Raw genomic sequence first — 27639 nt, 5'->3', positions numbered from 1 at the left:
AGCCGAATCAAATCGATTAAATATGAATCAATTAGGATATCGGTTCATTAAATGAATTAGATTAATTAATCTGTAAATCAGTACGTATCAATTAAATTCAACTAAAAAATCAGTCGAACTTATGGTTTAATCGAATTCTTATAATATTATTGAATTTAATCATAAACCAATCAAAACTATTAAAAAGTAAATAATTTAACCGATTCCACTATGAATTAAGTTCTAAAAGCCTTTATTTAATTGGGTTTCATATTGGGACTTCGAGGGCACGAGGTTCAATTATCAATAATAATTAGTGTGCAGTGTCTCTCAAACAAGAATAAAAATAGTTGGTAAAAGCCAATGTACAACTCGTTGGGCATTTGGTCTAGTGGTATGATTCTCGCTTCGGGTGCGAGAGGTCCCGAGTTCGATTCTCGGAATGCCCCTTATCCTTTTTTGCTTTCTACCTTTTTAGTTTCTGTCGTACAGTTTGTATTCTGGACCTCAACATGATCTGCTTTTCAAGCATTGAAATTGCTAATTTTAAGATTGTAATAATGATGCTATTTTTGGAAGTTGGGCAAAGCTTATATCCCCACTGACCTGTAACCATGGTAATATCAGGGGAAACATTAGATCTGCTATCACATGCTAAAGATCAATGGACTAACAACACACAATTCAGGACCATGTCCAAATACTTCCAGAAAAATGGTTTAAGGTTAGCTTATTGATCAATTAGGCCAACATTTAAGTTATAAAGTAAGAAAAATATGAACATAATCCATAAATCTTGTATTTAGTTTACCCTAAATCTGAAAACAAAAAGCTAAAAGAGAAGCTCACTTGGTTATTAGACTATGTTAATTAGTGAAAACCAATAACGAAATCCCAAAAGCGGGCATTTGGTCTAGTGGTATGATTCTCGCTTAGGGTGCGGGAGGTCCCGAGTTCAATTCTCGGAATGCCCCTCATTTACTTTTTATTTGTAATAACCCTAATTACTAATAACATAGTAACTTCAGATCCACTTGTTTTCCTTACAGGATTTCTTAGCTGTTAAAGAATGGTGCATTTTTGTATATTCAAAAGTTTATTCTTTTACGTTTTAATCTTACAACCATATCCTTAGTTGAATAAAACAGTGCGGTGAAGCACTGCAAAGGTGTAAAAACCTGGTCAAGGAGGGATATGTTTCAGCATCCTTAGTCGAATTACCAAATGGCTCTTTAGCAGCTGAAGTAGATTAAGTACCTTGCAGAAAGTCCACAAACAAAAGCTTATTAGGACATTTACATTTAATGACCAGTTGATAACAGCCAATTTGACCAATATACCAGCAAACTATAAGTTTAAAAGCCTCAGTGTCGACATTCATTGAGTGTCTGCGAGCAAAAGATGTACCCCAACTTGTGGAGTGGAGTATACCTGCATCCCAACTGGTCTTCCCATGGCCAAAGCCGCCATGGCATCCGCTAATCTATTTCCCTCCCTACACGAATGCTGTACCTTCACCTCCCACCCTCGCAGGACCATCTTCCTCAGAGACCGTGGCACTGCACTCTGAAATTCCATTGTACGCACCCCACGGCTCAGCTTCCATAACCGAGCATGATGAGCCGATGCGTCTTGAGAATCCCAACAATCATCGTCCATAGCAATCCTTTATAGCATTCCCTGCAGAAGCTCGAGCATCCTTCCCTTCTCACTGGCCCGTCCGTATTCACCTTTCACCATTTTCTTTAAGTACTAAAGTAGTATCTAAAAACTACAAACATCTAGTTCACAAGTCATCATTTACTCGTCAAAATTTAGCAGGAACTTGACGATAAAAACTAAGAACTACTAATCAATCACAGCGAATTGCAGAAACTGGGCATTTGGTCTAGTGGTATGATTCTCGCTTTGGGTGCGAGAGGTCCCGAGTTCGATTCTGGGAATGCCCCCATTTTTTTCCCCTAGATTTTAGAATCTGTAATAATTGACGATCATAATTCATAATCCAACCTCAAGTCAACTTCAATTAAGAGTATAATAATGTAGAAAACTTAATGACATTCACAGTTTAGTTAGTTTCCTGACAAAATTCCTCACAAATAACTACCAACCTTGAATTTTTTAAATGCAAACATTTTAATCTAATTTCATACAAGATAATCTTATCATCATCGGTGAAAAAAATCAATCAAAACGAAGTTCCAAAAAAAATTGTTTCTAACATAATATATCAATAAATTATAAAAGGTTAGCTTTAACCCTAGGCTCCAACAGGTTCCAAAAAAAAAAAACAGAGAATTTCAATAGAACTCTAAAAAATAAATCGGTGAACTTGTACTCGCGGTTGAGCAAAACTCATCTCCATAGCAGGCAACATACATGCGATTACTAGTTAGTTTTTGAGGATTTCGCGGTTTCCCGATAGGGTAAATTACCGGTGTCTTTCCCGCTCAGTTCCGTAGCTGGCTTTTTGCCGGAACCGGAGGGACAGAGAAAGGGTTATGCGAAATGTTAAGGGTGACCGAAAAGTGAATGGGTTTTGGTGTCAAAGGTGAAACATTCCTTTTGGCGGTTAAATTCATATTATTTAAAAATAAATACCACAAGTTTTTCACTTTAATAAATTTTACTTTTTACCGATTAAATCTTAATTCAATTGACTTAAATATTATTATCAATATAAAAGAAGGTGTGAGTTGAGAAAAGTTACGAATAATTTTAAGTATTGTGTAAAAAAATAAATATGATAAAAAAAAATGTCATTTAAAGAGTAAATAGCTAAAAAAAGTCAAATTAATAAGAGATGTAAACTATAAAACTAAATTTCAAATTATACCATATAATAATATGTATTATTTAAAAAAAATTAAATCATATTCCTATAAAAAGGGATATGCATGACTGCCTAAGAATGGAACTAAAAATGCATCGAAATCCTTCGTTTGTAACAAACCACTAATATCTGTACACAAAAAGGATAAAACAAATTTATGTCCTCACTCACTCACTCACCCACCAAACAAATATATATATATAATACTTATGATTCGAACCAAGTTGGAAAATTAAGACAATGGTGTCATTCAGACATTGAGAAACCCTGTTAAGCAGACAGCAAAGTCATGTATTGGACCACCATGGATGAAAGATGCTTCAATTCTTTGATTTTGAATGCTTCACCAGCCAATCGATCACTGTATCGATGTTGGTAGAGTTCTTGCATGAGATCATATAGCAACAAACCTCTCTATCTGTAATGGATTTCAGCCCCCTGCATCATCGAAAATTTACATTTTAAAGCAATAATTAATAACATAAATGGGGTCACATTAACAGTTTCGGCTGGCAATAATTTTGACAACTGGTTATGTCAGGCTACGGCAATACTTTTAACTCTACACTTACATTTGCTCTGTCAAATTCTCCTTAGACAAGGCTTCGGATTTGTCAATCTTGTTTCCGAGAACCAGTAGGGGAATACCACTTAATGAGGGTTTACTTAACAGGTCATGGAGTTCTCTTCTCGAGACAGATAAGTTATCATTATCAGCAGCGTCCACGACATATCTGTAAATTGCAGAAAATCCTGGTTAGATTTAGTTGAACATCATTATGAAGACAACATACATGTGAAAACTTTACGTTCAGAAGGTAATAAGACAGATATCATATATCAATGTATACTTCCCACATGAGTAATTTGCAAGTCTCACAAAGCAAAATGCTACCTTAAATCTGTAGGAAATTAAGACAAACAGTAGCTGAAAGGAAATTATAAGAACAGGTGGTGTCGAGTGATGAGGTAGCCAATTGTGTGTAAAGATATATTTGTCGAATGTAAAGATCCAAATCATATCCCACAATTCTGTGTTATACAGATCCTTCCCTACTTCTTATTGCCCTCAATTATACATTCAGATATATTTGTAAATTTACACCAGCACTACAACAGTACATGCATGACTACAATTTTTGGACTTTGCCTTTCCTGCCTAACAATTGATCATAAATGCAGATAAGGGAAGTCGAGATATAAGAACAGACTTAGTTGAACACTAGCAATAAGATGGACACAGGACATTGTTTATGTAGAGGTTATTTTTAAGAAATAAAGTTAATGCAAGCCCAATAATAAGATGGACAAAGAACATTGTTTACAGAGGCTTCTTTTTAAGACAATAAAATTAGTTCAAATCCAGCAATAAGATGGAGGTGGAAATTAGGATGTGAAAATATATCAATCAACAAAGGGAACTTTTTCTTGTAATTCCAATAGAATGCCATCCATGAAAGACAAATATCTTTAGTCAGAAAACAAACAAATGGCTTTTGTTTCTAGGAATCTAGAGTCTAATATCCTTTGATATGTAGTATGCATAGCGTATTCTCAAAACAATGATAATTCTTATGCAGAACAATTTTCTGTGAATAAAGGCACATATATCATAAAAACACTAAACGGTGTAAGAGGTTCCAAGGTCATCCAATAAAGATAAATATGGTAGCTAAGAAAGTACGAATGACATACACAATAGCTGAAACAGCGCGGCAGTATCTCTCCCACATACTTCGAAACCTTGGTTGACCCCCAAGATCCCATAACTTTATAGTGACATTTCCTTTTGTTACCTTCCTCATATTAAATCCTACCTGCAAACAGATGAGATGTCATGAAAATAAAAAGGAACAAAACCCACCAAAACAAAAACTTATTGAGCGCAAACGACAAACTTCTCAAGAATGAATGTTGGTATTGGCTCTTTCCCATATGACTTACCGTTGGTATCATATCTTCACTATATCCACCGGTCTGATATAAGATGCAGACAAAGAAGTCCAGTTGTCAGATCAAGCTAAAAGAATAGGATACTAACAAACAAAACACAGTTATGACTGATCTAGATATTCACTTACTGCAATGACATTAACTAGGGACGTTTTTCCAGCATTCTGGAGGCCTATTAACGATAGCTCCATTTCTTGCTTGAAGAAGAGACTACAAGAAAAGAGAAAGAAAATAAGAAAGGCCAATGGAAAATTTAATCCAAATATAACTTATTAGTATGTAAAAGGGAAGGTCAATCAGAAACATGCATCAAGAGCTCTCATAAAAAGTTAATTAATAAGTAAACAACCCTCTTGCCAGACCTACCAGCAACAACTAAAGCCTTCCCTTTGTCACCCTAGGTCACAATTCCTAGTACATGACAGACATTGATCTTTGACAGTTTGCTAATTTGGACTAGAGAAGAAAAAACAACAGAGGAGAATGAAATGATGCTGTAGTAGTTTATTATCCCATTGAAGAAAACCATATACTGCAAAACCAGCTATGCCTCAATCAAGAACTAATCCTCAAGAACCCTGTCATTGACTAATTCTCCTAATTGATTATTGTTCATATCAACACTATCATCATTAATACCAGACCATAACCCCTATGGTCACCAACTAGACAATCTCAATATGACAAGCCATCCTTATCTCAAGTACTTCAGCAAGATAACCCTATTAATCTCACTCTCTTGTCAGCACTAGCTGAACTATCACTTTCCCAACTGCAATACCCAAAAAACTGGAACTCACACTACAATGGACATAATTTGCTTAGATTACACCAAAAAGGACACATGTATGTTATTCCAGTATGAAAAACACCCAAGCACCTAGAGCATAAATGTCAAAAAATAAATAAAAAAAAGATCTTTTCCTAGCTATCTTTCAAAAGCAACCAAACCAAGCACTTCAACATAATGGTTAACAAAACCTAGCTAGGTAACTATGTCTATAATCAATCAAAACTAGCCATCAACCAATTAGTATCTAAACAATAGCTTAAAATTTCAAATCTAGTCTACAATCACAGCCATACAAAAGCATGTTTAACTTATGCATATTAATACAGTAATTAACAAAGTTTCTTAAAAGGCAATTATCACATTGCATATAAAAATAATGCATTGCTTTATCATTCAAAAATAGCTGCATTAAAGGGAAGGAAATCCAACAAGCAACAAAAACAATAAATTCCACTTTAAAATCCAATAAACAAAAACAACCAACAAGACAGATATTCCACACTTTTATATGCTTAATCCAATCAAATAAAATATTAAGTGTGAAATTCAATAAAAATATATTGATCGTTGAGCGAATGGCCTTTTTTCCTGGATTCGAGAAAGTAAAAAGGAGAAAAACGGAAGAAACGAATTAAGTGAAAAAAATAATATAAAGAATCTATATTTTCTTAGTAACCAAACAAGGAAGAGAAACTTACCTTCGAAGCCAATTGAGAAAAGCTTCCCATAATCCCATCTTTCTTTTCGAATGAGAAAAAAATTCAAGAAAATTAGGGTTTCAACTTTGAGCTGCTAAGATCCGTCGAAAAGAAAATTAAATAAAAATTATTCGCTTTTTTTACAATGATTGAATTCCCTCGCTATTTAAAATCAGGAAAATATATAATGATAAAAATATATAAATAAATAAATAAACCACGAAAAAAAAAAAGAATGTTCCCTCGCTGGTTTTCACGCGCAAAAAAGAAAGAGTGTAGAATTTAAACCAATCGTGAAGGTTTCTGTTGTATATTTGGCGATATATCTGTGGTGCGTGATTTCACGCATAATATGGAGATTGAATTATGAGTTACAAGACAAAACAAAAGTAGTTTTTGGGTAGGAGTAAAACTACGTCGTATGAGTGGCAGTGATTTCTTCGAATTAAAACACTACAATCCAGCTCTTTTAGTTGCAATCTCCAGGTTCTATCGGATAACTTAAATATATTTTTGCATTTTTTTTTTAAAGATACGTAGCAAGCCACGTCACTTGATGATAAACTTAAATTACGAATATTTAAGTAAATTATTTTTGGTAAAATATTAATATCAAAAATAATAATGATATGAATATATAATTTCAATCCAATTCCAACTGTTTTTATTTTATTACTGGTAAAATTATATTCAATTAAGATTCATGATCGGATTAATTTTGAAATCCAATTTTATCAGAATACGAATTCAAAAAGAAAAGGAACAAAAAAAATTAAATTTAATATTCTTTATTGCTAAATTGAATTAATTTCTGGATTAATTTTTAAGATTAGAGAGAAGATTGTATGCAAGGGATGCCATATTAATCTATATTTCTTTTAATTATTTGATAATAGTTTAATATTTTTTTATGTCATTAATACATAATTTTAATTTTTAATCTAAACTTTAAATCCTGAACCAAAACTTTAAACGAAACCCAAATCTTAAAGCCTAAGCCTTAAACTAAAATACTAAATTTAAAATTAAGAGTTTAGAATTTAAGTTAAAAATTTAAAGTTTAAATTGAAAAAAATATTTAAATTACGTACGAATAACATAAAAAATATTAAAATATTATTAAATAATTAAGAAAATTTCAGAATTACGTGGTGAGGCTGTTCGTATAATTCTTTCCTTTTAAGTTTAAACTATACCATATACATATTTAATTCATTCCTTTTGTCAAGGTATATTTTCAGCTTCTAGATAATTTTCTTTAGATTTTCTATCCTACCCCACTTTTTGTAATCCCATCCGTCATAAATAATATTTTATTACAAAATGATATATTCAACATATTTTAATAGTAAAATATTTTTTGAAAGAAAATAATTTTTTAGCACTTATTATACATTTTAATTATATTTATTTATTTTGACATAAGTCTTGAAATTATTTACTGTTTTTTTCAAACCCATAAATAAGAAGATAATATGTTTGAACATACTTAAATTTACGTCTTCTTATATTGACATTAATACTCAGTTCAATCCAGCTAATATTCAATCGACAAAGAAATATATATATTTTTAAATTTAGAGATATTTTTAGAAAGGAGTGGAATTAGATATTTTAACATTTTAAATATTTTTGGTCGGTTTGGTCTGTGAAAGAGTATTAGGACAAATTTTTTAATGAAAGTAAGACAAATAAAAGGATGAAAATTATTTGGGCGGTTGGGTATTGGGTTAAAAGTGTTGCCATTCCGAATTGACAAATCAAAGCAAGTGTCTTTATCAAAACCATGTGGGTTATACATATATTGCTAATTCTTTGATTTATTTTCTATTTTTTTAAAATAAAAAATTAAGTATCTTACTTTTTTTTTTATTTAAAAACTTTTATTTCAATTACTGACATTGTTAGTATTTCTCGTCAAAATTTATAGACGTGACATGTGCATTAGGTTGTTTTCATATTATGTGACATACGATTGATAGAACGTTATAAATTAATAAACAATTATGATTGCGATAAAAAGTTTAAATTAAAATAGTAAAAAGATTGAATTTTTAACTTTTAAAATATAAAGACTAAATCTCAAATTATATAAAAGTATAATGACTAATAGCATATTCTAATCTATTTTCCATCACGAAAGATGCTTTTTCTTTTTTTTCCCTTCTAACATAACATTGGCCAAAGATGTACACCCCATCCCTAAAACATGAGATTGATCCACAATATAATATATGTAGTAGTTTAGTAATGCTTAACTATGTTGGTGGCCGTTGGAAAAAGTATTATGGAGAGTCCAACTGCATTTTATCCTCTCTATTTAAAAAATTAGTAAATTAATTCTTCTAAATAAGATTAAAGAACAATTTGATTCTTAATGTAAAGACCTCACCATATTTTTACTTTAGTAGAGTGAGGGACCTTTGTTCAAAATTCCCATATTTTCCAAAATCTACCAAAATGCATAATACAAAAAAATTCTTTAAAAATTCCACCTAAGTGTGAAAGCATTTATTAAATTTGTTGTATTATAGAGAGTAGAGACCATTTTTGTGAAAACAAGTGTGAGAAACAATGGCAGGGGTACTCGAAACAAATAAAAAGGAAGCATCCTGGAAGCAACATGGGCACTTACAAAATCGGCAAGCTCACGTTCATGGCTGCCCTTTCAACACTCGGATTGTTTTTTCTTGGTTCATGAAAGTGACTAATGATATCCAACTGTAAGGGATTTCGATGCTCGGAGATAAATCTGTAAAATGTTACCTATGAACCTTCCCAACAAGTCCAGTATTAAGCTAGGAGTATTTGTATCTATGTTCGATTTTATCCCCGAAGTTTTGTCTCAATGGTTATAGCTACATTTGCAAGTCATCATATGGTAAAATTTTATAACAGATCTTCAAAAAACTTTTATTACTAGCCGTGATCTGAGCTTTATGACAACAATTCAAGCATCAAATTGAAGCAATACAGTAATGTTTTCTGTCTCTTTCGTTACCTTAAAGTTGATACTCATTGAACTGTTAAGCAAAGGATGGCTCACTTCTACCCTATAATCACCATGAAAGAGTAAAATTTCAGACATTCCTCTACTATCTGTTCTAACTTGTCTCCTCCCAGATTTCCACTCATTAATCAACTTGTCTACAACTTCTCCGACAGGCGTAGGTTCGAAATCATAATTTGCCAGCGTCAAACACTTGAATCCGGCGGCTATCGGACCACCGAAAATGATAATCCCTTCGACTGCAGGATGAGAATAGCCCTCCCTTAGTATATCTTCCAAGTTGTGTGCCTAGTCACAAAAAAAATAAAAATAAAAAGACAATTAGTACATGTTTATGATTTATGTTTTGTGTTAATCGGATCTGGTCCCAGTACCTGATCTGGTCCTCCACCGACATCGACTTCCGTAAGCCATATAGGTAACCCCATTGTTCCTAGAATGTCCAAAGCTGATCTCATGTAAGCTATGTTCGGTTTCGGATCACGAAAATGGCCTTCTAATCCTATTGCTGCCTTCAAGCCAGCATTGCCAGGAAATGAATGGATCTTCTCAAGTTCCTCCTTGTATTTACAAGCAGTTGCTGTATGATCCTTGCTGTTTTCGATCGTATTGTACTCGTTCATAAAAAGAGTCGTACTTGGATCGAGATGATAAGCCATCGAGTAGAACATTGAAGATGCGTTTTCCCCGAGTTTGTCCTCGAAGAATCTGAAATGTAGATTCTCATTCATTACATCCCACCCGATTAACCGTCCTGCATATCTCGAAACCACCGAGTTCAACCTTCGAGTTGCAGCTTTCATTAGCTCGGCCGGTGGAAGGTCTTTAACCCATTTAGGCTGCATTACACTATTGTCCCAGAAAACATTATGACCTCTAATGGAAATCCCGTTTTGTTCGGCAAAATTCACCATTGCATCCGCAACGGTATAGTTCTCTACGCCTCGTGTTTTTTCAGTGCTGTACCATTTCATCTCGTTGGTGAAACTGGTAACCTTAAATCTCGAGGCGAACCATTGCCGATAAGCTTCATCCGTGACGATATAATGGTTCATTCCGCATCCGAATGGGAAACCGGACTTGGTTTGAAGTATCAAGATCAAAGCACCATCAGCCGCAGTTCCATTGGCATATGTTACCTTGAAACTCACCTTCTTCTTACGAACCTGAATCAAATTCACTAAACTTAAGTACACAACCACAATAAACACGACACGATTGATCCTGATTACCTTGTCAATACTTTTGTCTTGGTGGGATCTCCATTCCTTTGCTGTGAACGGCCGCAACGAAACATTATCGACTCGAATCTCCATTGCTTTGCTCTGCATTCATGCAAAAAACATGAGGTCCCTTCATCCCGAAAAAGACATTTTTCGACACACGAATCGCATACCGAATAAACCGAAACAACTACCATCAAAAGAATCTCTACAACGCCTGTAAATTCAGCAACTATGCCACCTTTTAACAGTGACCAACACCCTTGTTTAGCCATAGTTTCACCTCCATGTACCAATTCAACATTAGAAGCCTTGAATGCAACAGCTACAGTCTCACTTTCACTCCCATTGCTGATTTGAACCCAAGCTGAATATTTCAATAATATTTCATCATTCAAGCAAATCAATTACTTTAATCTAATCATTGGTAATATAATCCATCAATTAAAACAATAAATTACATTTCATGTTTCATATATATATTTACCTGAAAATGTATATAAATTTCCTTTCTCGAGCTTTATAGTCCTCAACGAGAGTATTGTATTGTGTAACCCATCATTTGAAACTCCTAATTCACTCGACAATGTGGATCCATTTGTTCTTTGATTGAACCCAATCATCCCTCCACCATATTGAGCTCTCTTGGGCGTTGCCAAGCACTGGTTGAGGATTATACAGTTTTCAGTTGACATGTTTCATAATTAACCACTGATCATAATTACATTGTTCTTAACATTAATAAGGGTTAATTCCACCGACCATATGGTCTGAATTGTAAATTGGTTCTTAAACTTTAAAAATTTTAATTGAGTGCTCCAAGCATAGTACCCTATTAATCAAGTTATTTCGTGAGCCTCACTGTCAGATTAGTAGTTAAATGTCAGCTCAATTATGGCACAAGCATATTTAAAATGGATAAAATAATATTTAGTCCTTGAATTTTGTAACTTTTTTCAACTTGATCCCTAAACATCTTTTTGGTCCACATTAGTTCCTGAATTTGGTAACTTTTCCTAGTTTTGGTTAATGTGATGACGTGAAACTCTAACATTGTGCCATGTTATCACCTAAAAATTTTAGGTGATGATGTGGCATGACCTCAAAATGCCACATCATCACACAAACCAAAATTAAAAAAAAATTACCAAGTTCAGGACAAATGTGTACAAAAATAAAGTTCAAGGATCAAGTTGAGAAAACTTACCAAATTTAAGGATTAAATGTTGCATTGTTCCTATTTAAAACACATTGGTCAAATTGCAAACATGTGTACACCTATAGCATAAATTGCTCTGAACTTTTTGGTGATAGTGTCTACTGTAATGATAATGCCCATATGTCAAGTATATACATATTTACAATTTAATCCATATGTTTTAAAAATATTCTACATTAGGTCCGAACTAATATTTAACATCTAAATTGATGCCTAGAACTATTTGAAGTAAGGACCAAGATAGAATCAAGGTTTGGTGCAATTAACCCTAATAATAACAACATCATTGCCGATTGTTCCGATGCAATCTCTACTTTGAACTGTAAACAGATACCACATCGGCATTAAAAAATAGTTTTCTTTTTTCTTTCAAAAAGTTCCAAAAAGAAAAACATTAAAAAAGAAGCAAAGGTTTTGGCCATTAGCAGAACAGGTAAAGTCCAGAGGTAGAAGATGATAATGTACTTGCCTCCATTGTTGCAGAATAGTCATAGGAGAAAGAACAGACGCCATGTCCTGCATTGGAACCAAAAGAGATTAACAGAAAATTAATTAAACAGTAATTAACCATCTTTAATTTCTTGTCTAAAACATGTTTGTCGAGTGTTTTTTTCTTTTTCTTTTTTTTTTTTTAGTGTTTGAGAGAAAGGAAGAGAAACCTGAAAACAGGACAATGCATGTCACAAGTAAAACGCTGGCCTCTGCAATCTTCATCTTTTCCACAATACAGACAAAATCTTTAGCCTCATTTTAACATGTATATTTATACGCGGGTTAAGGATTTATTTACCGTTGAAGTTGAAAAACAGAAAAAATAATAATAAACGGGTAAATTCTCAAATCAAATTTTGATTTTTAACTGGATTTTAACCTTAGTCAAAAAGGTAAAATTTTAACAATATTATTCATATGATAAATATATATGTGTTAGTCGATTGAGTTTTTAACTCGATTAGTATAGACATTATTGTCAATACAGAAGAACATAGATTCGAGTGCGATGAGCATATTATCCTCCTATTTATGAGTTGGATAAAGACTTTGGGTAGTTGTAAGCAGTCTTAAAAAAAATAGTAATGATAATTAACTAATTTATTTATCTAAAATGAACATTTTATTTTCTAAAATTTTTTTTTTGACAATAGTAGTAAATACCGTCAAAATCTTCAAAATCACTTTAGAAAAACACTTTTCAACCTAGATAGTAAACTAGCTCTAAATTGATATCCCTCGTCAACTGGTCTCAACTCATTTAGAAAATTATTAAATTTTCATTCATTTAATAAAATAACAAATATTATTTTGAAGGTGTTTATATATTTTGTTTTATAAATTTAGAAAAATACATATAAATTGGAATCTAGATATTTAATCAAGTCCTGGCTATCTCAATTTTATTATTTCGACCAATTAAAAGCTAATATTTGGTAAAACTACACTTTAGTCTCTTAAAATGATTTTTATTTAATCCCTTCACAACTGGTGAAATAATACGTTAATACATAATAAAATTACTCTTTAATCTCTTAAAATTTTTAATTACATTCTTACTTTTTTTTAAGTTCACTCGTGTGTCATTATCTAAGTCTATATATAAGTATTTTATGTGGGTTTGTATTTTAATGCGCGGTGTATAAGTTTTATACATGATGAGTAAATAATAGATAATGTTAAAAATTGTAAAAATATAACTATTATATCTTTTAAGTAGGTTATATGTCTGTCACGAGACTATATCTTTAGTCTGGCAAATGCGCGACTTTAGTTGATTTCTTAAGTTCAAATTCTGCTTAAGTCAGCCTACACTCGGGAGATGAGAATTCTTATAGAAATTCTCTAAAGTATCAAAGCAAAGCGAAAGTAAACTCGAAAAACAAAAAAAAGCTACAAACGAACAAAAAGCCACAGAAAAATACTGCATACCAAGTGTTTAAGTAAATGTTGTCAATAGTATTCAATTACTATAAATGATTAGAACTGAGTGAATACAAATGAGGAGGAAGGACCCTACTTATACTTGAATTTCCTCAAAATCAACAGTACAAATTGAGTTACATCAAATATTGAGATTAGATCCTAAGAGATTTAAACTCTATACAATCTTATCCCTTTAGGATTTATCATATTTACCCTAGTAACTCGAGTTTTATTAGAGTATTTCACTAGGCCACCGAAGCTTCAAGTAGATAGGCTTTTTTTCATAGGTTCCACGAGTCGAACCAGTTCATATTGACCTCTATGAGTTTTTCTATACGCAATATTAATTGATATTGTATTGATATCAGATTAAATACAAATTTATATTTTATATAAAATGACACGATAATAAATTTAGCCTATAATATTTATAAAAGGGTAAAATTAGTTTTTTATTATTATTTCAAACTCATTTAATAAATATATCTTAAGGGTTAGAGAATTTTCATTAAACCTTATGAGAGTGATTAGGTATTTTCTAAACCACAAAGGGTAATTAGATTTTTATCAAATGGTTTTAATATTTTTTCTATATATGTTTGCTTATATTTGGGGTACACTCACAACATATAATTTTATTTTTATTCATTACACATCAATCAAAATAAAAATAAATAATTGTAAATTTATTTATTTTTAAACTATTAAATGATGTATTATTGTATAAATTATCGATAATACATAAATTATACCATCAATATATTAAATTTAACCCATATGTATTATACTTATATTTATTTAAAGGTTAAAATCAGAGACAAATATAAGTCCATTAAACTCAAAACGAAGAAACTGTTTATCCAAAAGGTAAGTGTCATATGTCTACACACGATATTTGGTTCAATGTAAAACATAAACATATATCGTAGTTCTTTTTATTGGAGATTTTTTTCTTTTTAGGTTTTACAAATTGATAGAATTTAGAAACCTGAAGGGTTAAATTTATTGATTTATTTAGAATTAGAATCAAATTAATAGAATATATAAGTATTAAGGACTAAATATATTATTATACAGGTTAGAAAAAAACTTAACCAAATCAAGAACGTGAACATAATTGGGTCAACATAATTAATATATCCATATTTTTACTACAGTATAAATAACATGAAATGTGATTAGGTCCAGCACCTAGTGGCTCTATTTATGTTTAAGATGATATGGATAGACTTAACTTGCATGAAATCATTAATTAATGCCTTGATATGGAAATTATAAATGTTTTAATTTAATTGTGAAGAATATAAATTAAATTTCCATGTTCTTAACATTAATTAAGTGTTGATATTAATGTTAATTATCCCTAATAATTGTAGTGGATAGAAATGCGTGAGATAATAGATGTCTTACATAACTAGGAATATGACCCTACAAGGGTCATTTTATAAATAAAGTAACTCTGAAAAAACAATTAAATGACATTCATTAATTTCTATGCAGTGCACAGCCAACACTGAAATGAAATTTATATTTCTTGAAACTCGTGTTGATATGATAGCTAAGATGTTTACCGTTTTAGGTGTGATTTAAGTTCGAGTTACGTTAGCACTAAACTAATTCCTTAATGCTAACATTCAGTTACCTTACCATTCCAATAATTTCTTAAGAAATGCTCATAATTTAAATTACGTTCTCTAGTTTGGTCCCAGTTATGTGTTATGTTGTATTGTTTCGCCCAATTTACTGATATCTTAATAGTTTCTAAAAAGTTTTAAGATAAACCTTGAAAGACAAAGAGATTTCTATTTTTCCATATGCGTCATGCTAACAAACCAAAAGGAGTAGGCCAAGGAACCCCACTCCTCAACATCCACCCTGAATTCCCCAAATTTGTCCTAACCCAGTCTAAGTGATTCCCCGAGAAAAACTGGGATCGACAATTCCTTTGCACATAGTACTTCCAGACATCTTTGGCAATCAAGTAGTCCTTAAGGACATGCAAAATATCTTTTATCTCATGATGGCAGACTGGGCATAACATATTTTGTTCAATACCCCTTTGTACACATTCCAGATTAATGAGCAATCACTGTTTGCAAACGGAGCTATAGCTTTTACATATGTCAAGGTATGTATCAACAATATCACTCATCGTTTACTCGACTTCAATTATTTTTGTTCCAATTTTATCCATACTCAACAACCATATATTACAAGTAGACTTGTTCATGGGTCAGGTGACCTATTCAACCGAGTCAACCCAGTTTATCCTAGGCTGGACTTGGACAATGAACTTTTGTCTCCGGGCCAACCTGAATTTAAATTAAATGATTTTATTTAAATTTAATTATAAAACTATATAAGTATTAATATAAAAATATACGATTTATTATATTTTAAACAATAATATTTTATTGTTTTATATATTTATATATAAATATTTTAATTTTAAAAATTAATATTTTTATTATTTTAATATTAATATAAAATAAATATACAATATTATAATATTTTATTATATTTTGATATAAATATTTTTAAATAATGATTTATTATATTTTAATATTTTTAAAATTATAAAAAAATATTAAAAGTAAGACGATACGTTAACAAACAAGACGTAAAATCTATCTTTTATCCATATTTTAAAACTTGAATATCATTTAACATAACACTCTTCTTAGACATATTATACATAGCACAAGTATATATTTACTAATCTTTATTGAAAATTTGTGCTTTTTTTCTTTAGTTTTCATTGATAATAAGAGAACTTAAATATTTTTGTGAAGACCTTGATGGAAAAAAATGCTTAAAGCAGAAATAGTGGTTTAGGTGTTGGGTGTTTTTAAAATTTTACAAGATTTTTAAAAATTAAAATTTGTCATTTTCTAAATATAAATAGTTAAATTTATTGATTTTTTAGAATTTGAACTAAAATGACAAATTTTATAAATATTAAGGACTAAATTTTTTATTAGACCAATAAAAAAAATCATGTCAGCACTTCCGTTAAATTTCAAACTACTGTTAACGTTTGTTGACCAAAAAGATTGATTTCAAATAGTTTAGTGGCTAAATCAGAAAAATTAAATATTCAAGTGACCAAAATAAAATTTGAGTAATAGTTTAGTGGCTATTTTGTACTTGACCCTTTTAAAATTTTTATTTTTAAGATTGAATTTTAAGAATCAACGTTGGGAGAAGGTGTAAAGTTGAAAGCTAAATTTTGAAATTTTTAAAATTAGAATCAAATTTTGAATTTTTAAATTAGAATCAAATTGATAAAATTTATAAATATTGAAAATTAAATTTATTATTACGCTAATAAAAAACCACATCAACAATCCACTAATTATTTAACAAAAGAATGACCAAAATATTATGGATTAATATTTGGTACATTGGTAGTATACTTTTCTTTATTTCACAAGTAGCATTAAAAATTTGTTATCTGTCTTTTTTAATATTTGTTTTTAAATATTTTATTATAACCGTGTAGAATACTTGTTAACTCATTGACTCGCTTATGAGTCTAAAAACTCTACTAGCAATATATCAAATATTTTCTCAAATATTAAATGCCAATAATATTAGTAAGCAGTAACTTTTAAATTTTATTTTTTTAACTTGAGTAACGAAACAAAACACTCTATAATTTTACGACTATTAGTATAATTTACTCAACTAAAAAACGTTAACCATCATATTAACTTGTTATCACACCATTAATAGTAGTTAACAGCTCAATAATTATAATGCAATAAATCGTTAATAATATATCGGAATGTGATATAAATTATATTATTGAGTTATGAGCTATATTAACCAAATTAATGTATAGAACTATTAAACATAAATCCTTTAATCTAAAACTATGATTATTGGTTTATGCACTGCTTTTTCTCATACAGAAACTTGAAACGTAAGTGGCGATTGCAAGGATGCATTTGTTGAAAAGACCACAAAGCTGTGAGCCGAAGAAGAAGGATGTGTGATGTTGATTTCATAGTCACCATGAAAAAGGGTAGCTTCAAAGAAACCTCGGGTGTCAGTCAAACCCGACACGGCCCTCGACTGCCATTGTCGCAACAGGTTGTCAACAACATTTCCGGTCGCTAAGTTGTTAAAATTGTTGTCGGTCAAACACATCCGGTAACACCCTTGCGGTTTCCATGCTGCCCATATTACAATCCCATCTACTTTAGGGTGAGAATATGCTTCCATTAGAATTTGTTCCAAGTATTTGGCCTGTCCTACATCAAAGGAAATAATCCTATCACATTTTACCATCCTTACTCAAAATATCTCAACCGTATGAGTCAAATAAAAAAAAAAACCTCAAAATGGTAAAAATCAAAATTATCTAAACCTGTAATGACTCGAGCCTCAAACCCAAATAACCCAACTTAAAGCAATTAGAATGGACCCAAAATTTTTAAAATCCAAAGCACTAGTTCGTATATTTAAACCCCTTTTTGATTACCTGATTAGGACCGCTTAGAACATCAAGTTCAGTAAGCCAAATGGGCAACCCAGTAGCACCAAGTGTATCAAGAGAAGCTCTCATATAAGCAAGATTTGGAGTACCAAAATGGGACTCAAGTCCAATTCCCATCTTTGCATTCCTCGTTAAACCTTGAATCTGTCTCAATTTTTGCAGGTACTTAGCTGGTGTAGCTGCCCCATCTCTACTATCCTCTATAGTATTATACTCGTTCAAAAACAAAGGCACTGACCAATCTACCGCATGAGCCAACCTATAAAAGTTTGGAGTAGCTTGATCCCCTAACTTACTTTCAAAGAACGAAAAATGCAGATTCTCATTGACAACATCCCACGCAATAAGCTGCCCTCTGTATCTCGACATAACGGAAACGATCCTTTTATGGACCGCACTCGAAAGCTCAGCTGGCGAGAGTGAGTAAAGCCATCCGGGTTGGTACTTGGGGTCATCCCATAGTACATTATGGCCTCGAACGGCAATGTTATGTTGTTTGGCAAAGCTAAGTAAGGCATCGGCTGATGTGTAGTCCTCATGACCGGGGGAAACTTCGGTGCTGTACCATTTCATTTCGTCTTCGAATGTGGTGACGGTGAACCTTGATGTGAACCATTTTTGGTAAGGTGTATTTTTTAGGATGTTTTTGTTTATGGCACAACCTATTGGGAACCCTGGTTTGTTTTGTTGAATCGTGATTGTGGCATTTGAGAGGGGATTGCCTTGTTTATCAATTGCTTGTATCCTCACTTTTGCTTTACGAACCTGCAATTTTTTTAAGGTGTATTTTATGATGGTTTAGTATATGAAGTATGGAGGTAAAATTTTCATAGAGATCATTGTACAATATATTAGATTACATTTTATTAAATGCCAATAATATTAGTAAGCAGTAACTTTTAAATTTTATTTTTTTAACTTGAGTAACCAAACAAAACACTCTATAATTTTACGACTATTAGTATAATTTACTCAACTAAAAAACGTTAACCATCATATTAACTTGTTATCACACCATTAATAGTAGTTAACAGCTCAATAATTATAATGCAATAAATCGTTAATAATATATCGGAATGTGATATAAATTATATTATTGAGTTATGAGCTATATTAACCAAATTAATGTATAGAACTATTAAACATAAATCCTTTAATCTAAAACTATGATTATTGGTTTATGCACTGCTTTTTCTCATACAGAAACTTGAAACGTAAGTGGCGATTGCAAGGATGCATTTGTTGAAAAGACCACAAAGCTGTGAGCCGAAGAAGAAGGATGTGTGATGTTGATTTCATAGTCACCATGAAAAGGGTAGCTTCAAAGAAACCTCGGGTGTCAGTCAAACCTGACACGGCCCTCGACTGCCATTGTCGCAACAGGTTGTCAACAACATTTCCGGTCGCTAAGTTGTTAAAATTGTTGTCGGTCAAACACATCCGTAACACCCTTGCGGTTTCCATGCTGCCCATATTACAATCCCATCTACTTTAGGGTGAGAATATGCTTCCATTAGAATTTGTTCCAAGTATTTGGCCTGTCCTACATCAAAGGAAATAATCCTATCACATTTTACCATCCTTACTCAAAATATCTCAACCGTATGAGTCAAATAAAAAAAACCTCAAAATGGTAAAAATCAAAATTATCTAAACCTGTAATGACTCGAGCCTCAAACCCAAATAACCCAACTTAAAGCAATTAGAATGGACCCAAAATTTTAAAATCCAAAGCACTAGTTCGTATATTTAAACCCCTTTTTGATTACCTGATTAGGACCGCTTAGAACATCAAGTTCAGTAAGCCAAATGGGCAACCCAGTAGCACCAAGTGTATCAAGAGAAGCTCTCATATAAGCAAGATTTGGAGTACCAAAATGGGACTCAAGTCCAATTCCATCTTTGCATTCCTCGTTAAACCTTGAATCTGTCTCAATTTTTGCAGGTACTTAGCTGGTGTAGCTGCCCCATCTCTACTATCCTCTATAGTATTATACTCGTTCAAAACAAAGGCACTGACCAATCTACCGCATGAGCCAACCTATAAAAGTTTGGAGTAGCTTGATCCCTAACTTACTTTCAAAGAACGAAAATGCAGATTCTCATTGACAACATCCCACGCAATAAGCTGCCCTCTGTATCTCGACATAACGGAAACGATCCTTTATGGACCGCACTCGAAAGCTCAGCTGGCGAGTGAGTAAAGCCATCCGGGTTGGTACTTGGGGTCATCCCATAGTACATTATGGCCTCGAACGGCAATGTTATGTTGTTTGGCAAAGCTAAGTAAGGCATCGGCTGATGTGTAGTCCTCATGACCGGGGGAAACTTCGGTGCTGTACCATTTCATTTCGTCTTCGAATGTGGTGACGGTGAACCTTGATGTGAACCATTTTTGGTAAGGTGTATTTTTTAGGATGTTTTTGTTTATGGCACAACCTATTGGGAACCCTGGTTTGTTTTGTTGAATCGTGATTGTGGCATTTGAGAGGGGATTGCCTTGTTTATCAATTGCTTGTATCCTCACTTTTGCTTTACGAACCTGCAATTTTTTTTAAGGTGTATTTTATGATGGTTTAGTATATGAAGTATGGAGGTAAAATTTTCATAGAGATCATTGTACAATATATTAGATTACATTTTGTCTTGTTTATTCAAAAAATAGACAAATTAGTCTATATACATTAGATTAAAGAACAAACTGGTCATTTCTGTTAAAGCTTTCATTAATTTTCACCGTTAAAATCTAGTAGGCTAATAGAATAATCAAATAGTGACACACGGCATGCTATATATATATATATATATATCGTATTGATATATAATTAGGGGTGTTCAATCGGTTAACCGATCCAAACTAGCATTAACCAAATTAATCGAACTTTTTAAACCCTTAACTATTAATCGAACTGGATTTTTTTCAAAAAAATTAACCCAACCAAAATTTTTCAGTTAATTTGGTCGGTTAACCGGTCGGTTAACCGAATTAACCAAAATTTATATTTTTTTGTTTTTGTTTTGTTAAAATAAGTATAAAACATATAAAAATTAATTGAATTAACCAAAGTAACTGAATTAACTGAATTTAATATATGTAAAATGTATATAAAAAATATAATTTTTCGGTTAAATAGGTTAATTAATCGATTTCGAACCGAATTAATCGTTAACCGAACTTCCAAAATATTATTTATCGACCCCTAACCGAATTAATTTGGTTAACCGGCCGATTAACCGAATTAATTTGGTTTGGTCGGTTAAATCGGTTTTACCCAAAATTTACATACCCCTATATATATAATAACTAGCTTTTAACAGTAAAAATAGATAAAATTTTTAATAGAATGATTAATTTATTCTTTGATCTAATGTATAAAAATTAATTTATTTATTTTTTAGTAGAAAGGGCAAAATGCAATCAAACATTTAATATAAAACTCTTAATACTTTTATTGAAATATAGATTATTGTTATTTGTGAAACATTAAATGGGGAATTTTTACCTTTTTAATGCTTTGATCTTGGTGAGATGCCCATTCTTCTGTGGTAAATGGTTGGAGTGAGATGCTATCAACCCATATTTCAATTGATGTGTTCTTGCTCTGAATAGATTTAAAAAAGAAAATTGTTAAGTGTTTAAATTTGATGTGTTTCGGTTCTGTCGAGAGCTTTATGGGTTGGTACATCACACAAGTTAAGTATTGATCTTAATCAGAATTTTATTTCTCTATTATGTTAAAAGGTTTAAACTCCGTGATTAGTTTCGATGTTTTCGTCTGTTTTAACACTTCGAGATTCTCCTATTTTATGAACTAGCCAGGGTTTTTGTCATGGTTGAGATAAAAAACTCGGCCCGCAATGGCAAAGCCAAGGGTAGGGGCCTTTATTCCCTTGATTAAATGGGAAACTTTTTCTTTAGTCTCTCATAAAAATTAAATCATTCAATTAAATCCTTTAATCACTTGAATGAATGAAAAATTTTGTATTTTTGACCCCTCTAAAAAATTAATAATATAATTTAAGTATTTTTAATGCAAAATTTTTAACCTTAATCCTTCTATAATTTCATAATTTTACGCGCCCCTAAAAAAGTTTCTTGCTGAGCACTTGCATGTCCAAAAGCAATAACTAATTTGTGTGATGTACCCCTTAACTAAGGACCAAAATTAAATTATAAATTATAATAAGAGTTACCATACAATTTTATCATTCTTGAAAACTAAAATGCAATTTTAATACATATGAACATATATGTTATGATACTTGCCATCATCGGCCCAAAACTTTAAATAGTTTTAGGTTAGATTCTATCGAGCTCGCGCATCGAGCTCGCAGACTAATAATAGGTATTTGTAGGATGGATACCTACATTTTCCTACGAAGTCACACGTGAGATCGCGAGTAGGACCGCATAAACACGTGTTAGTAGGATACGTGTTGACATGTATAGAACCTACCTAATATGTCATATAAATAAATAGTACTTATATCATATATAAACAGAAAAATCTCACCATTTAAGACAGAAAGAGAAAAGCACTCAATAATATACATTTAAAAATTCTAAAATATTTTTAAAAAAAAATCATTTTAAGAGGCCAGGTCCTGCCTGTCCCGATGCCACCCTTAGGCTTAACTTATCGACCTTTAGGGCTCTTGACATGACCTAGAAATATCAAGGAAACTAATAAATGAAAGCTTAAAACTCAAAGACCCTAACAAAAAATATTACCTCAAAGTATAACTCGGCTGGGCCGGTAGCATCCGAAGTGAAGCCACCTTTAAGCATAGACCAACACTTTGATTCAGCAAGCACTGCACCACCATGTTTGAACCCTGTTCCAGTTTTAAATACCGCTGCCACTGCCTCATTTCCTTCACTAACTTGTATCCAAGCTGCAAGTAAGGTAACAGTCAAAATGTACGCAAACATTTGTATTTTCCAAAGTACTTAATATTCGGTAACGAGTATACAGTATGATCCTCCAAAATAAATCGAGTATACTCATGTTGAGCATAAAAGGGTAAAATTTATAAGGTTTTATGTGAAAATTTATGAACCAGAGAAAGAGTAGAGGGTCTCTTGCTGCAAATAAAGCTTCTGAGAGATACTATCAGTTGGGTGATTCCTGGCATGAACGGCTACAAATTTGTTGCCTGCAAGTTCTCTTTGTTCAATCTTTGCATCTCCAAATGCTTGCCATCCTTTTAACCCCATGTTCAACTCTGGGTTCAATATGATTCCTCCACCGTGTAGAGGTTTTAGAGGAGTTTCTAAGCACTAAAATTAAAAGAGGATGGTAAAAGGAGTAAAAAATAGAATTTTGTTAGTTATAATTATGTATGTGATGGAGAGCTTACCTCAATGCTTGCTGTGTAATCATAAGGCAAGGCATTAGCTTCAAACCCTGTAAAAGAAAAAGAATTGGAATATCTTTTTACTGTATTTAATATGGAATTGTTTTCCACAATTGATTAATTACGAAAAATAATTCAAGTACAAAATTTTGTATAAAACTGAATCGTTTCTTACTGTGCATATTGGTGCCTCCATTCCCATTGATGGCACCACCCCATCATTATTGAGCAACCATTAGCTTTTTAAAAAAATAATTTTTTTGGGTGCCACAAAATAAATTGGTTGGACTAAAGTGTAATTATATAAAATATTTAGGGATTTGATGAAGCAATTATCTTTTTTAGATTGGCTGAAAAAGTTGCCATGAGAGCACCCCAGCACCAAATTAAATGCTACCAAATTTTTAGTCTATTTGCATGTTAGATCTATCTCATTTTGAAATTAAATTTAAATAACCCTTAAAAATATAAGAATAAAAAAATAAACCTTTCCTTTTTAATGTTTTAAAATAAAATTAAAATTATATAAAATTATTATTTAAATTACCTAAATATATCTCTCAAAATTTTCTTCAAGTTTATCTAAATTCAAATATGCAAGGGAATGAATTGAATATGTTTAAATTTAGATAAATTTGAGGAAAATTTTTAGGATATATTTGAGTAATTTAAATAAGAACTTTATATAATTTTTAAAAAAATAAAAAATAAAAAGAATTTATATTTGTTTTCTTATATATTTTTAGAGGTTATTTAAATTTAATTTCAAAAGTGACAAACTTAATATGCAAATAAACCAAAAGGTGGAGAACATTTAATTTGGTGCCGCTTATACCGTTAGGGGTATTTTTTTCAACTAAAATAATTGCTTCATTAGGTCCCTAAATATTTTATATAATCACACTGAAGTACAAAAAATTATTTTTCTCATTTAAATGCAATTATTGATTGACGATGGGAGCTGGTGCCGCCAATGTCTCTGACAGCACCGGCAAATAATATTTACATATATAATTTTTAAATTAAATTATTTTCATAATTAATAAAAAATTCGAGTTACTTCTAAAAAAATGCCCATTGCTTATCATTATCACCATTACTGTAGCTAGATAGTTACAATATGAATTGTATATTTCTTTTAATGTATAGGAATAAAACTTAAATAAATTTTATTTCTTTTGCAAGTAACGTAGGATAAATAAATATCATAATAATTATTAAATTATGATACATTTAATATAGGTGAAAATGTGTAATAAATTTATTAAAAATTTTGACATAAAATTAAATTTAACTTTTATTGAAATAATAAAATTTGAGATAGTGAAAACTATAATGATTTAAGTTCAAATGTTACCTTGATTATCCATTTTTTTAGATTTTATAAAAAGTTTTAAAAGATTAAAATATCCTCAAATAATATTTATTGCCCAATAAAAATAATGATGTATTTCAAATTTGAGATTTTGACATAATTTGATGTTATATTTTATAATGTTATTTTTAAATAGACATTTTATTTTTTTCCTTAAAATAATTTTTGATGCTTTTAAAAAATACATGTTAATAATTTAACGAGAATAATGATTTATTTAATTTAACTAATCACATTATAAAAATAAAATAAAAATTTAATATATGCAAAATTATACTAACATATAATATTAAATTTGATAAAACTATAATTTAATTATAAATTAAATGAGAAAAAGACATGTAAAAATTAATTAAGGGTGAGTTTGACTAAGCAGTGCGTTTACTTATTACTAGTCTAAAAGTAACGGTAACAGTGAAATTATAACAGTATTATAACGTGAGACAAAAAATAAACTAAATATACTATACCCCACTATTCATCCAAACTCAGTTACATCTAACATTTTCTATATTAAAAAAAAGTTACATGGACTTTTAAGGAAACAAAAACTGAAACTATTATCCTTATCCCCTCTTTTTATAGTTAAGTTGATAGACAGGATTCAATTTTAAATTGTCGTATTAGAATGTGACAATGCACCATCCACTTTTTCACATACATGGTTTTTTTTTTTTTTTATAGAAGTAAACTAATTTTTTTTATTAATTACGAAAATAATTTAGTTTAAAAATTATGTACGTAAATTATTCGATTTCTATGGTGTTTGTTGATGTTATTGGTACGTCTGACGGTACCGACAAATATTATAAAAATCGAGTTATTTACATACATAATTTTTAAATTGAGTCATTTTCGTAATTAATCAAGTAATTTTGAGTTATTTTTATAAAAAAATCAAACTCTTTTAAAAAAATACAATCCTCTTTGATAATGAAAATTTCGTAAACAAAATTAGTATACTGTGCCAACTTTTCTTTTATTTACTTGATGAAATATGCTATATATATTTTATTAAAGTATGTTTTTTCTTCGATTTAAAGGTTTGATAAAATTACGGGTAGAAGAAAAGAATGGTAAGCAATGGCTTTAGTCTCAAAATAAAAATTAATTATTAATTCCTTTAATTTTTAAGAAATTATAAATTAATATAATGATAAATTTGTACTTTATTCTTTGAAATTTTATTCATTTCTGACTCAAAACAATTTTTCTGACATTTTTAAAAATATATATAATAAAAAAAGTTGCAAAAATTATACATGGGGAAATTGACAAACCTGAAAAGAGCAGATCGGGACATACTGAGATAAGCAGCATAGTAATCAGATTGTTTTTTTGCAGTGAAATCTCCATTGTTTTTGAGAAGGAATGGATAAAACTTGAAATGGCGAAGAGAATTTATGCTAAATGTATAAGGCATTTTTAGATTAGTTATAAGCAGAAGGGATAGGGGGGAGGGGTGTTTTCGGGTTGAGAATAAATGAGGGTTTACTACCAATAACGTCCACCAGACATTAAATCTGTGAGATTTCCCCATGTTGGGTCATTCTTAATTATGCTTTTCTTCGTCCTTTTTTAATGAAATGAATTTAAAAGCTTTAAATTGACATCACAAGTACTTATCAATTGAGAGTGTCTTTTTTTGTTTGTTATAAAAATATGAAAATGAGATAAATTTTAAGTATAAAAAAAAGTTAGAATTTTGAAAAAAAAAATCAATTGAGTCTTAGCTCGATTAGTATAGATATTGTTGTCAATACGGGAATATATAGATTCAAGTACGTTAAAGCTAGACCTGTCCATAGGTCGGGCCATTCAACCCAGCCCGAAGGCCCACCTGAAAAGTGATAGGGTTTGGGTAAAAATATAAATTAAAAAAATGGGTTTAGACAAAAAAATAAGACTTGTTTAGAAAACGGGTCGGGTCTCTGGTAAGACTTTTTGGCTCAAGCCAAATCAGAATATGCAAAAAAAAATACTTTTTTTTATTGTTTTCTTGGTAGTTTCTTATAGTTTTTTTTTTGTTTGTTATTTTGCCACCATTTCATTATTATGTTGCTTTTATTTTTTGTTACTATTTTAGAGATATTTGTTTGTTAAGTTGTACTTATCTTAATATTATTTAAGTATACATATTGTTTTTAAAATTATTTTCAATTTGTCGAAATATTTATTTTAACATTTTAATATTTTTGATACATTATATTTTAATTATATATAATTAATACGGTTGGATTCGTGTTTTAGCATTTTTATCCAAACCCGTGTTTGGGTAAAATTCTAAGTCCATTTTTTTGGCCTAGTCCAAACTCGGCCCGGCCCATTGACACCTTTAGTTGAAGCACGTTATCTTCTATTTATGGATCAAGGAGAGGTAATGGGTAGTTCTAAGTATTATGTAAAAAAAAACAGATATGATCAGAACTCATAATGAGATTGTTAAAAAAAAAAACTTTAAAAAGATAAATTATAAAATAAGAAAAAAAGCTTTTTTGTTTTTTAAAGTTCAATTATTAGATTTTCTTTTATGTTTCTAATATTTCAGCTATATTTTCCTTCAAAGAAAAGTTCTTAATGCCCACACACCTTAGCTTAATTATGAAAAATGTATAGCAGAACATATTAAGTTTCAATTATTTGTTGATTAACATATTCGACCGAGTTGTAAAGAATTCGATAATCTTGAGTTAAAATTTTATGAATAGAAAAATTATTTTTTTAAATTCAACCTGATTTAATTTTGAATTTACTTAGGATCTAATTAATATAATTATCAA

The 27639-nt window shown here is 30.7% G+C and overlaps 3 protein-coding genes, 3 non-coding genes and 1 pseudogene across 7 annotated transcripts; 3 read left to right on the top strand and 4 right to left on the bottom strand.

Moving 5' to 3' along the window:
• Positions 1-356: 356 nt before the first annotated feature.
• TRNAP-CGG (transfer RNA proline (anticodon CGG)) lies at positions 357-428 on the top strand. Its single transcript has one exon. It is a non-coding gene; the product is annotated as a tRNA-Pro (tRNA).
• A 453-nt stretch (positions 429-881) lies between these two features.
• On the top strand, positions 882-953 carry TRNAP-AGG (transfer RNA proline (anticodon AGG)). The gene has a single exon. It is a non-coding gene; the product is annotated as a tRNA-Pro (tRNA).
• A 903-nt stretch (positions 954-1856) lies between these two features.
• Positions 1857-1928, top strand: TRNAP-UGG (transfer RNA proline (anticodon UGG)). The gene has a single exon. It is a non-coding gene; the product is annotated as a tRNA-Pro (tRNA).
• An 881-nt stretch (positions 1929-2809) lies between these two features.
• Positions 2810-6461, bottom strand: LOC108484323 (ADP-ribosylation factor-like protein 8a). Its single transcript, XM_017788070.2, has 6 exons — positions 6257-6461; positions 4894-4975; positions 4757-4789; positions 4508-4629; positions 3385-3546; positions 2810-3250 (listed from the first exon to the last, which is right to left on the bottom strand). Exons 1-6 carry the CDS (start codon positions 6292-6294, stop codon positions 3133-3135), a joined length of 555 nt encoding a protein of 184 aa, XP_017643559.1. The 5' UTR covers positions 6295-6461; the 3' UTR covers positions 2810-3132.
• A 2682-nt stretch (positions 6462-9143) lies between these two features.
• LOC108484431 (endo-1,4-beta-xylanase 5-like) lies at positions 9144-12470 on the bottom strand. 2 transcript variants are annotated; one of them, XM_053025408.1, is made up of 7 exons: positions 12368-12470; positions 12178-12224; positions 10977-11151; positions 10663-10856; positions 10499-10591; positions 9641-10432; positions 9144-9554 (listed from the first exon to the last, which is right to left on the bottom strand). In XM_053025408.1, exons 1-7 carry the CDS (start codon positions 12420-12422, stop codon positions 9207-9209), a joined length of 1704 nt encoding a protein of 567 aa, XP_052881368.1. In that variant the 5' UTR covers positions 12423-12470; the 3' UTR covers positions 9144-9206. The 2 variants fall into 2 exon arrangements, with proteins under 2 accessions (XP_052881368.1, XP_017643699.1); XM_017788210.2 differs by having other exon boundaries at positions 10684-10856.
• Positions 12471-17378: 4908 nt separating this feature from the next.
• Positions 17379-18885, bottom strand: LOC128290508 (endo-1,4-beta-xylanase 5-like). The gene is made up of 2 exons (XM_053026172.1): positions 18112-18885; positions 17379-17876 (listed from the first exon to the last, which is right to left on the bottom strand). Exons 1-2 carry the CDS (start codon positions 18697-18699, stop codon positions 17532-17534), a joined length of 933 nt encoding a protein of 310 aa, XP_052882132.1. The 5' UTR covers positions 18700-18885; the 3' UTR covers positions 17379-17531.
• A 312-nt stretch (positions 18886-19197) lies between these two features.
• Positions 19198-26304, bottom strand: LOC108485822 (endo-1,4-beta-xylanase 5-like; annotated as a pseudogene).
• Between the last annotated feature and the right edge of the window lie 1335 nt (positions 26305-27639).

The sequence above is a fragment of the Gossypium arboreum genome, chromosome 3 (genome assembly GCF_025698485.1).
Source record: "Gossypium arboreum isolate Shixiya-1 chromosome 3, ASM2569848v2, whole genome shotgun sequence".
Classification (NCBI taxonomy): domain Eukaryota; kingdom Viridiplantae; phylum Streptophyta; class Magnoliopsida; order Malvales; family Malvaceae; genus Gossypium; species Gossypium arboreum.
Note: the sequence above shows the minus strand (reverse complement) of the source record. Positions and strands in the feature narration are given on the sequence as shown.

Excerpts from the sequence above, each read along its gene's own strand:
- LOC108484431 (XM_053025408.1), bottom strand. The coding sequence starts at position 12,422 with ATGAAGATTGCAGAGGCCAGCGTTTTACTTGTGACATGCATTGTCCTG. Across the intron at positions 10,592-10,662 it reads TAGTTGTTTCGGTTTATTCG|AGCAAAGCAATGGAGATTCG; the intron begins GTATGCGATTCG and ends GCATGAATGCAG. Across the intron at positions 9,555-9,640 it reads TCGGTGGAGGACCAGATCAG|GCACACAACTTGGAAGATAT; the intron begins GTACTGGGACCA and ends TTTTGTGACTAG.
- LOC108484323 (XM_017788070.2), bottom strand. The coding sequence starts at position 6,294 with ATGGGATTATGGGAAGCTTTTCTCAATTGGCTTCGAAG. Across the intron at positions 4,976-6,256 it reads TTTCTCAATTGGCTTCGAAG|TCTCTTCTTCAAGCAAGAAA; the intron begins GTAAGTTTCTCT and ends CTTTTCTTGTAG. Across the intron at positions 4,790-4,893 it reads CCCTAGTTAATGTCATTGCA|ACCGGTGGATATAGTGAAGA; the intron begins GTAAGTGAATAT and ends ATCTTATATCAG.
- LOC128290508 (XM_053026172.1), bottom strand. The coding sequence starts at position 18,699 with ATGAAATGGTACAGCACCGAAGTTTCCCCCGGTCATGAGGACTACACA. Across the intron at positions 17,877-18,111 it reads TTCTAAGCGGTCCTAATCAG|GCCAAATACTTGGAACAAAT; the intron begins GTAATCAAAAAG and ends GATGTAGGACAG.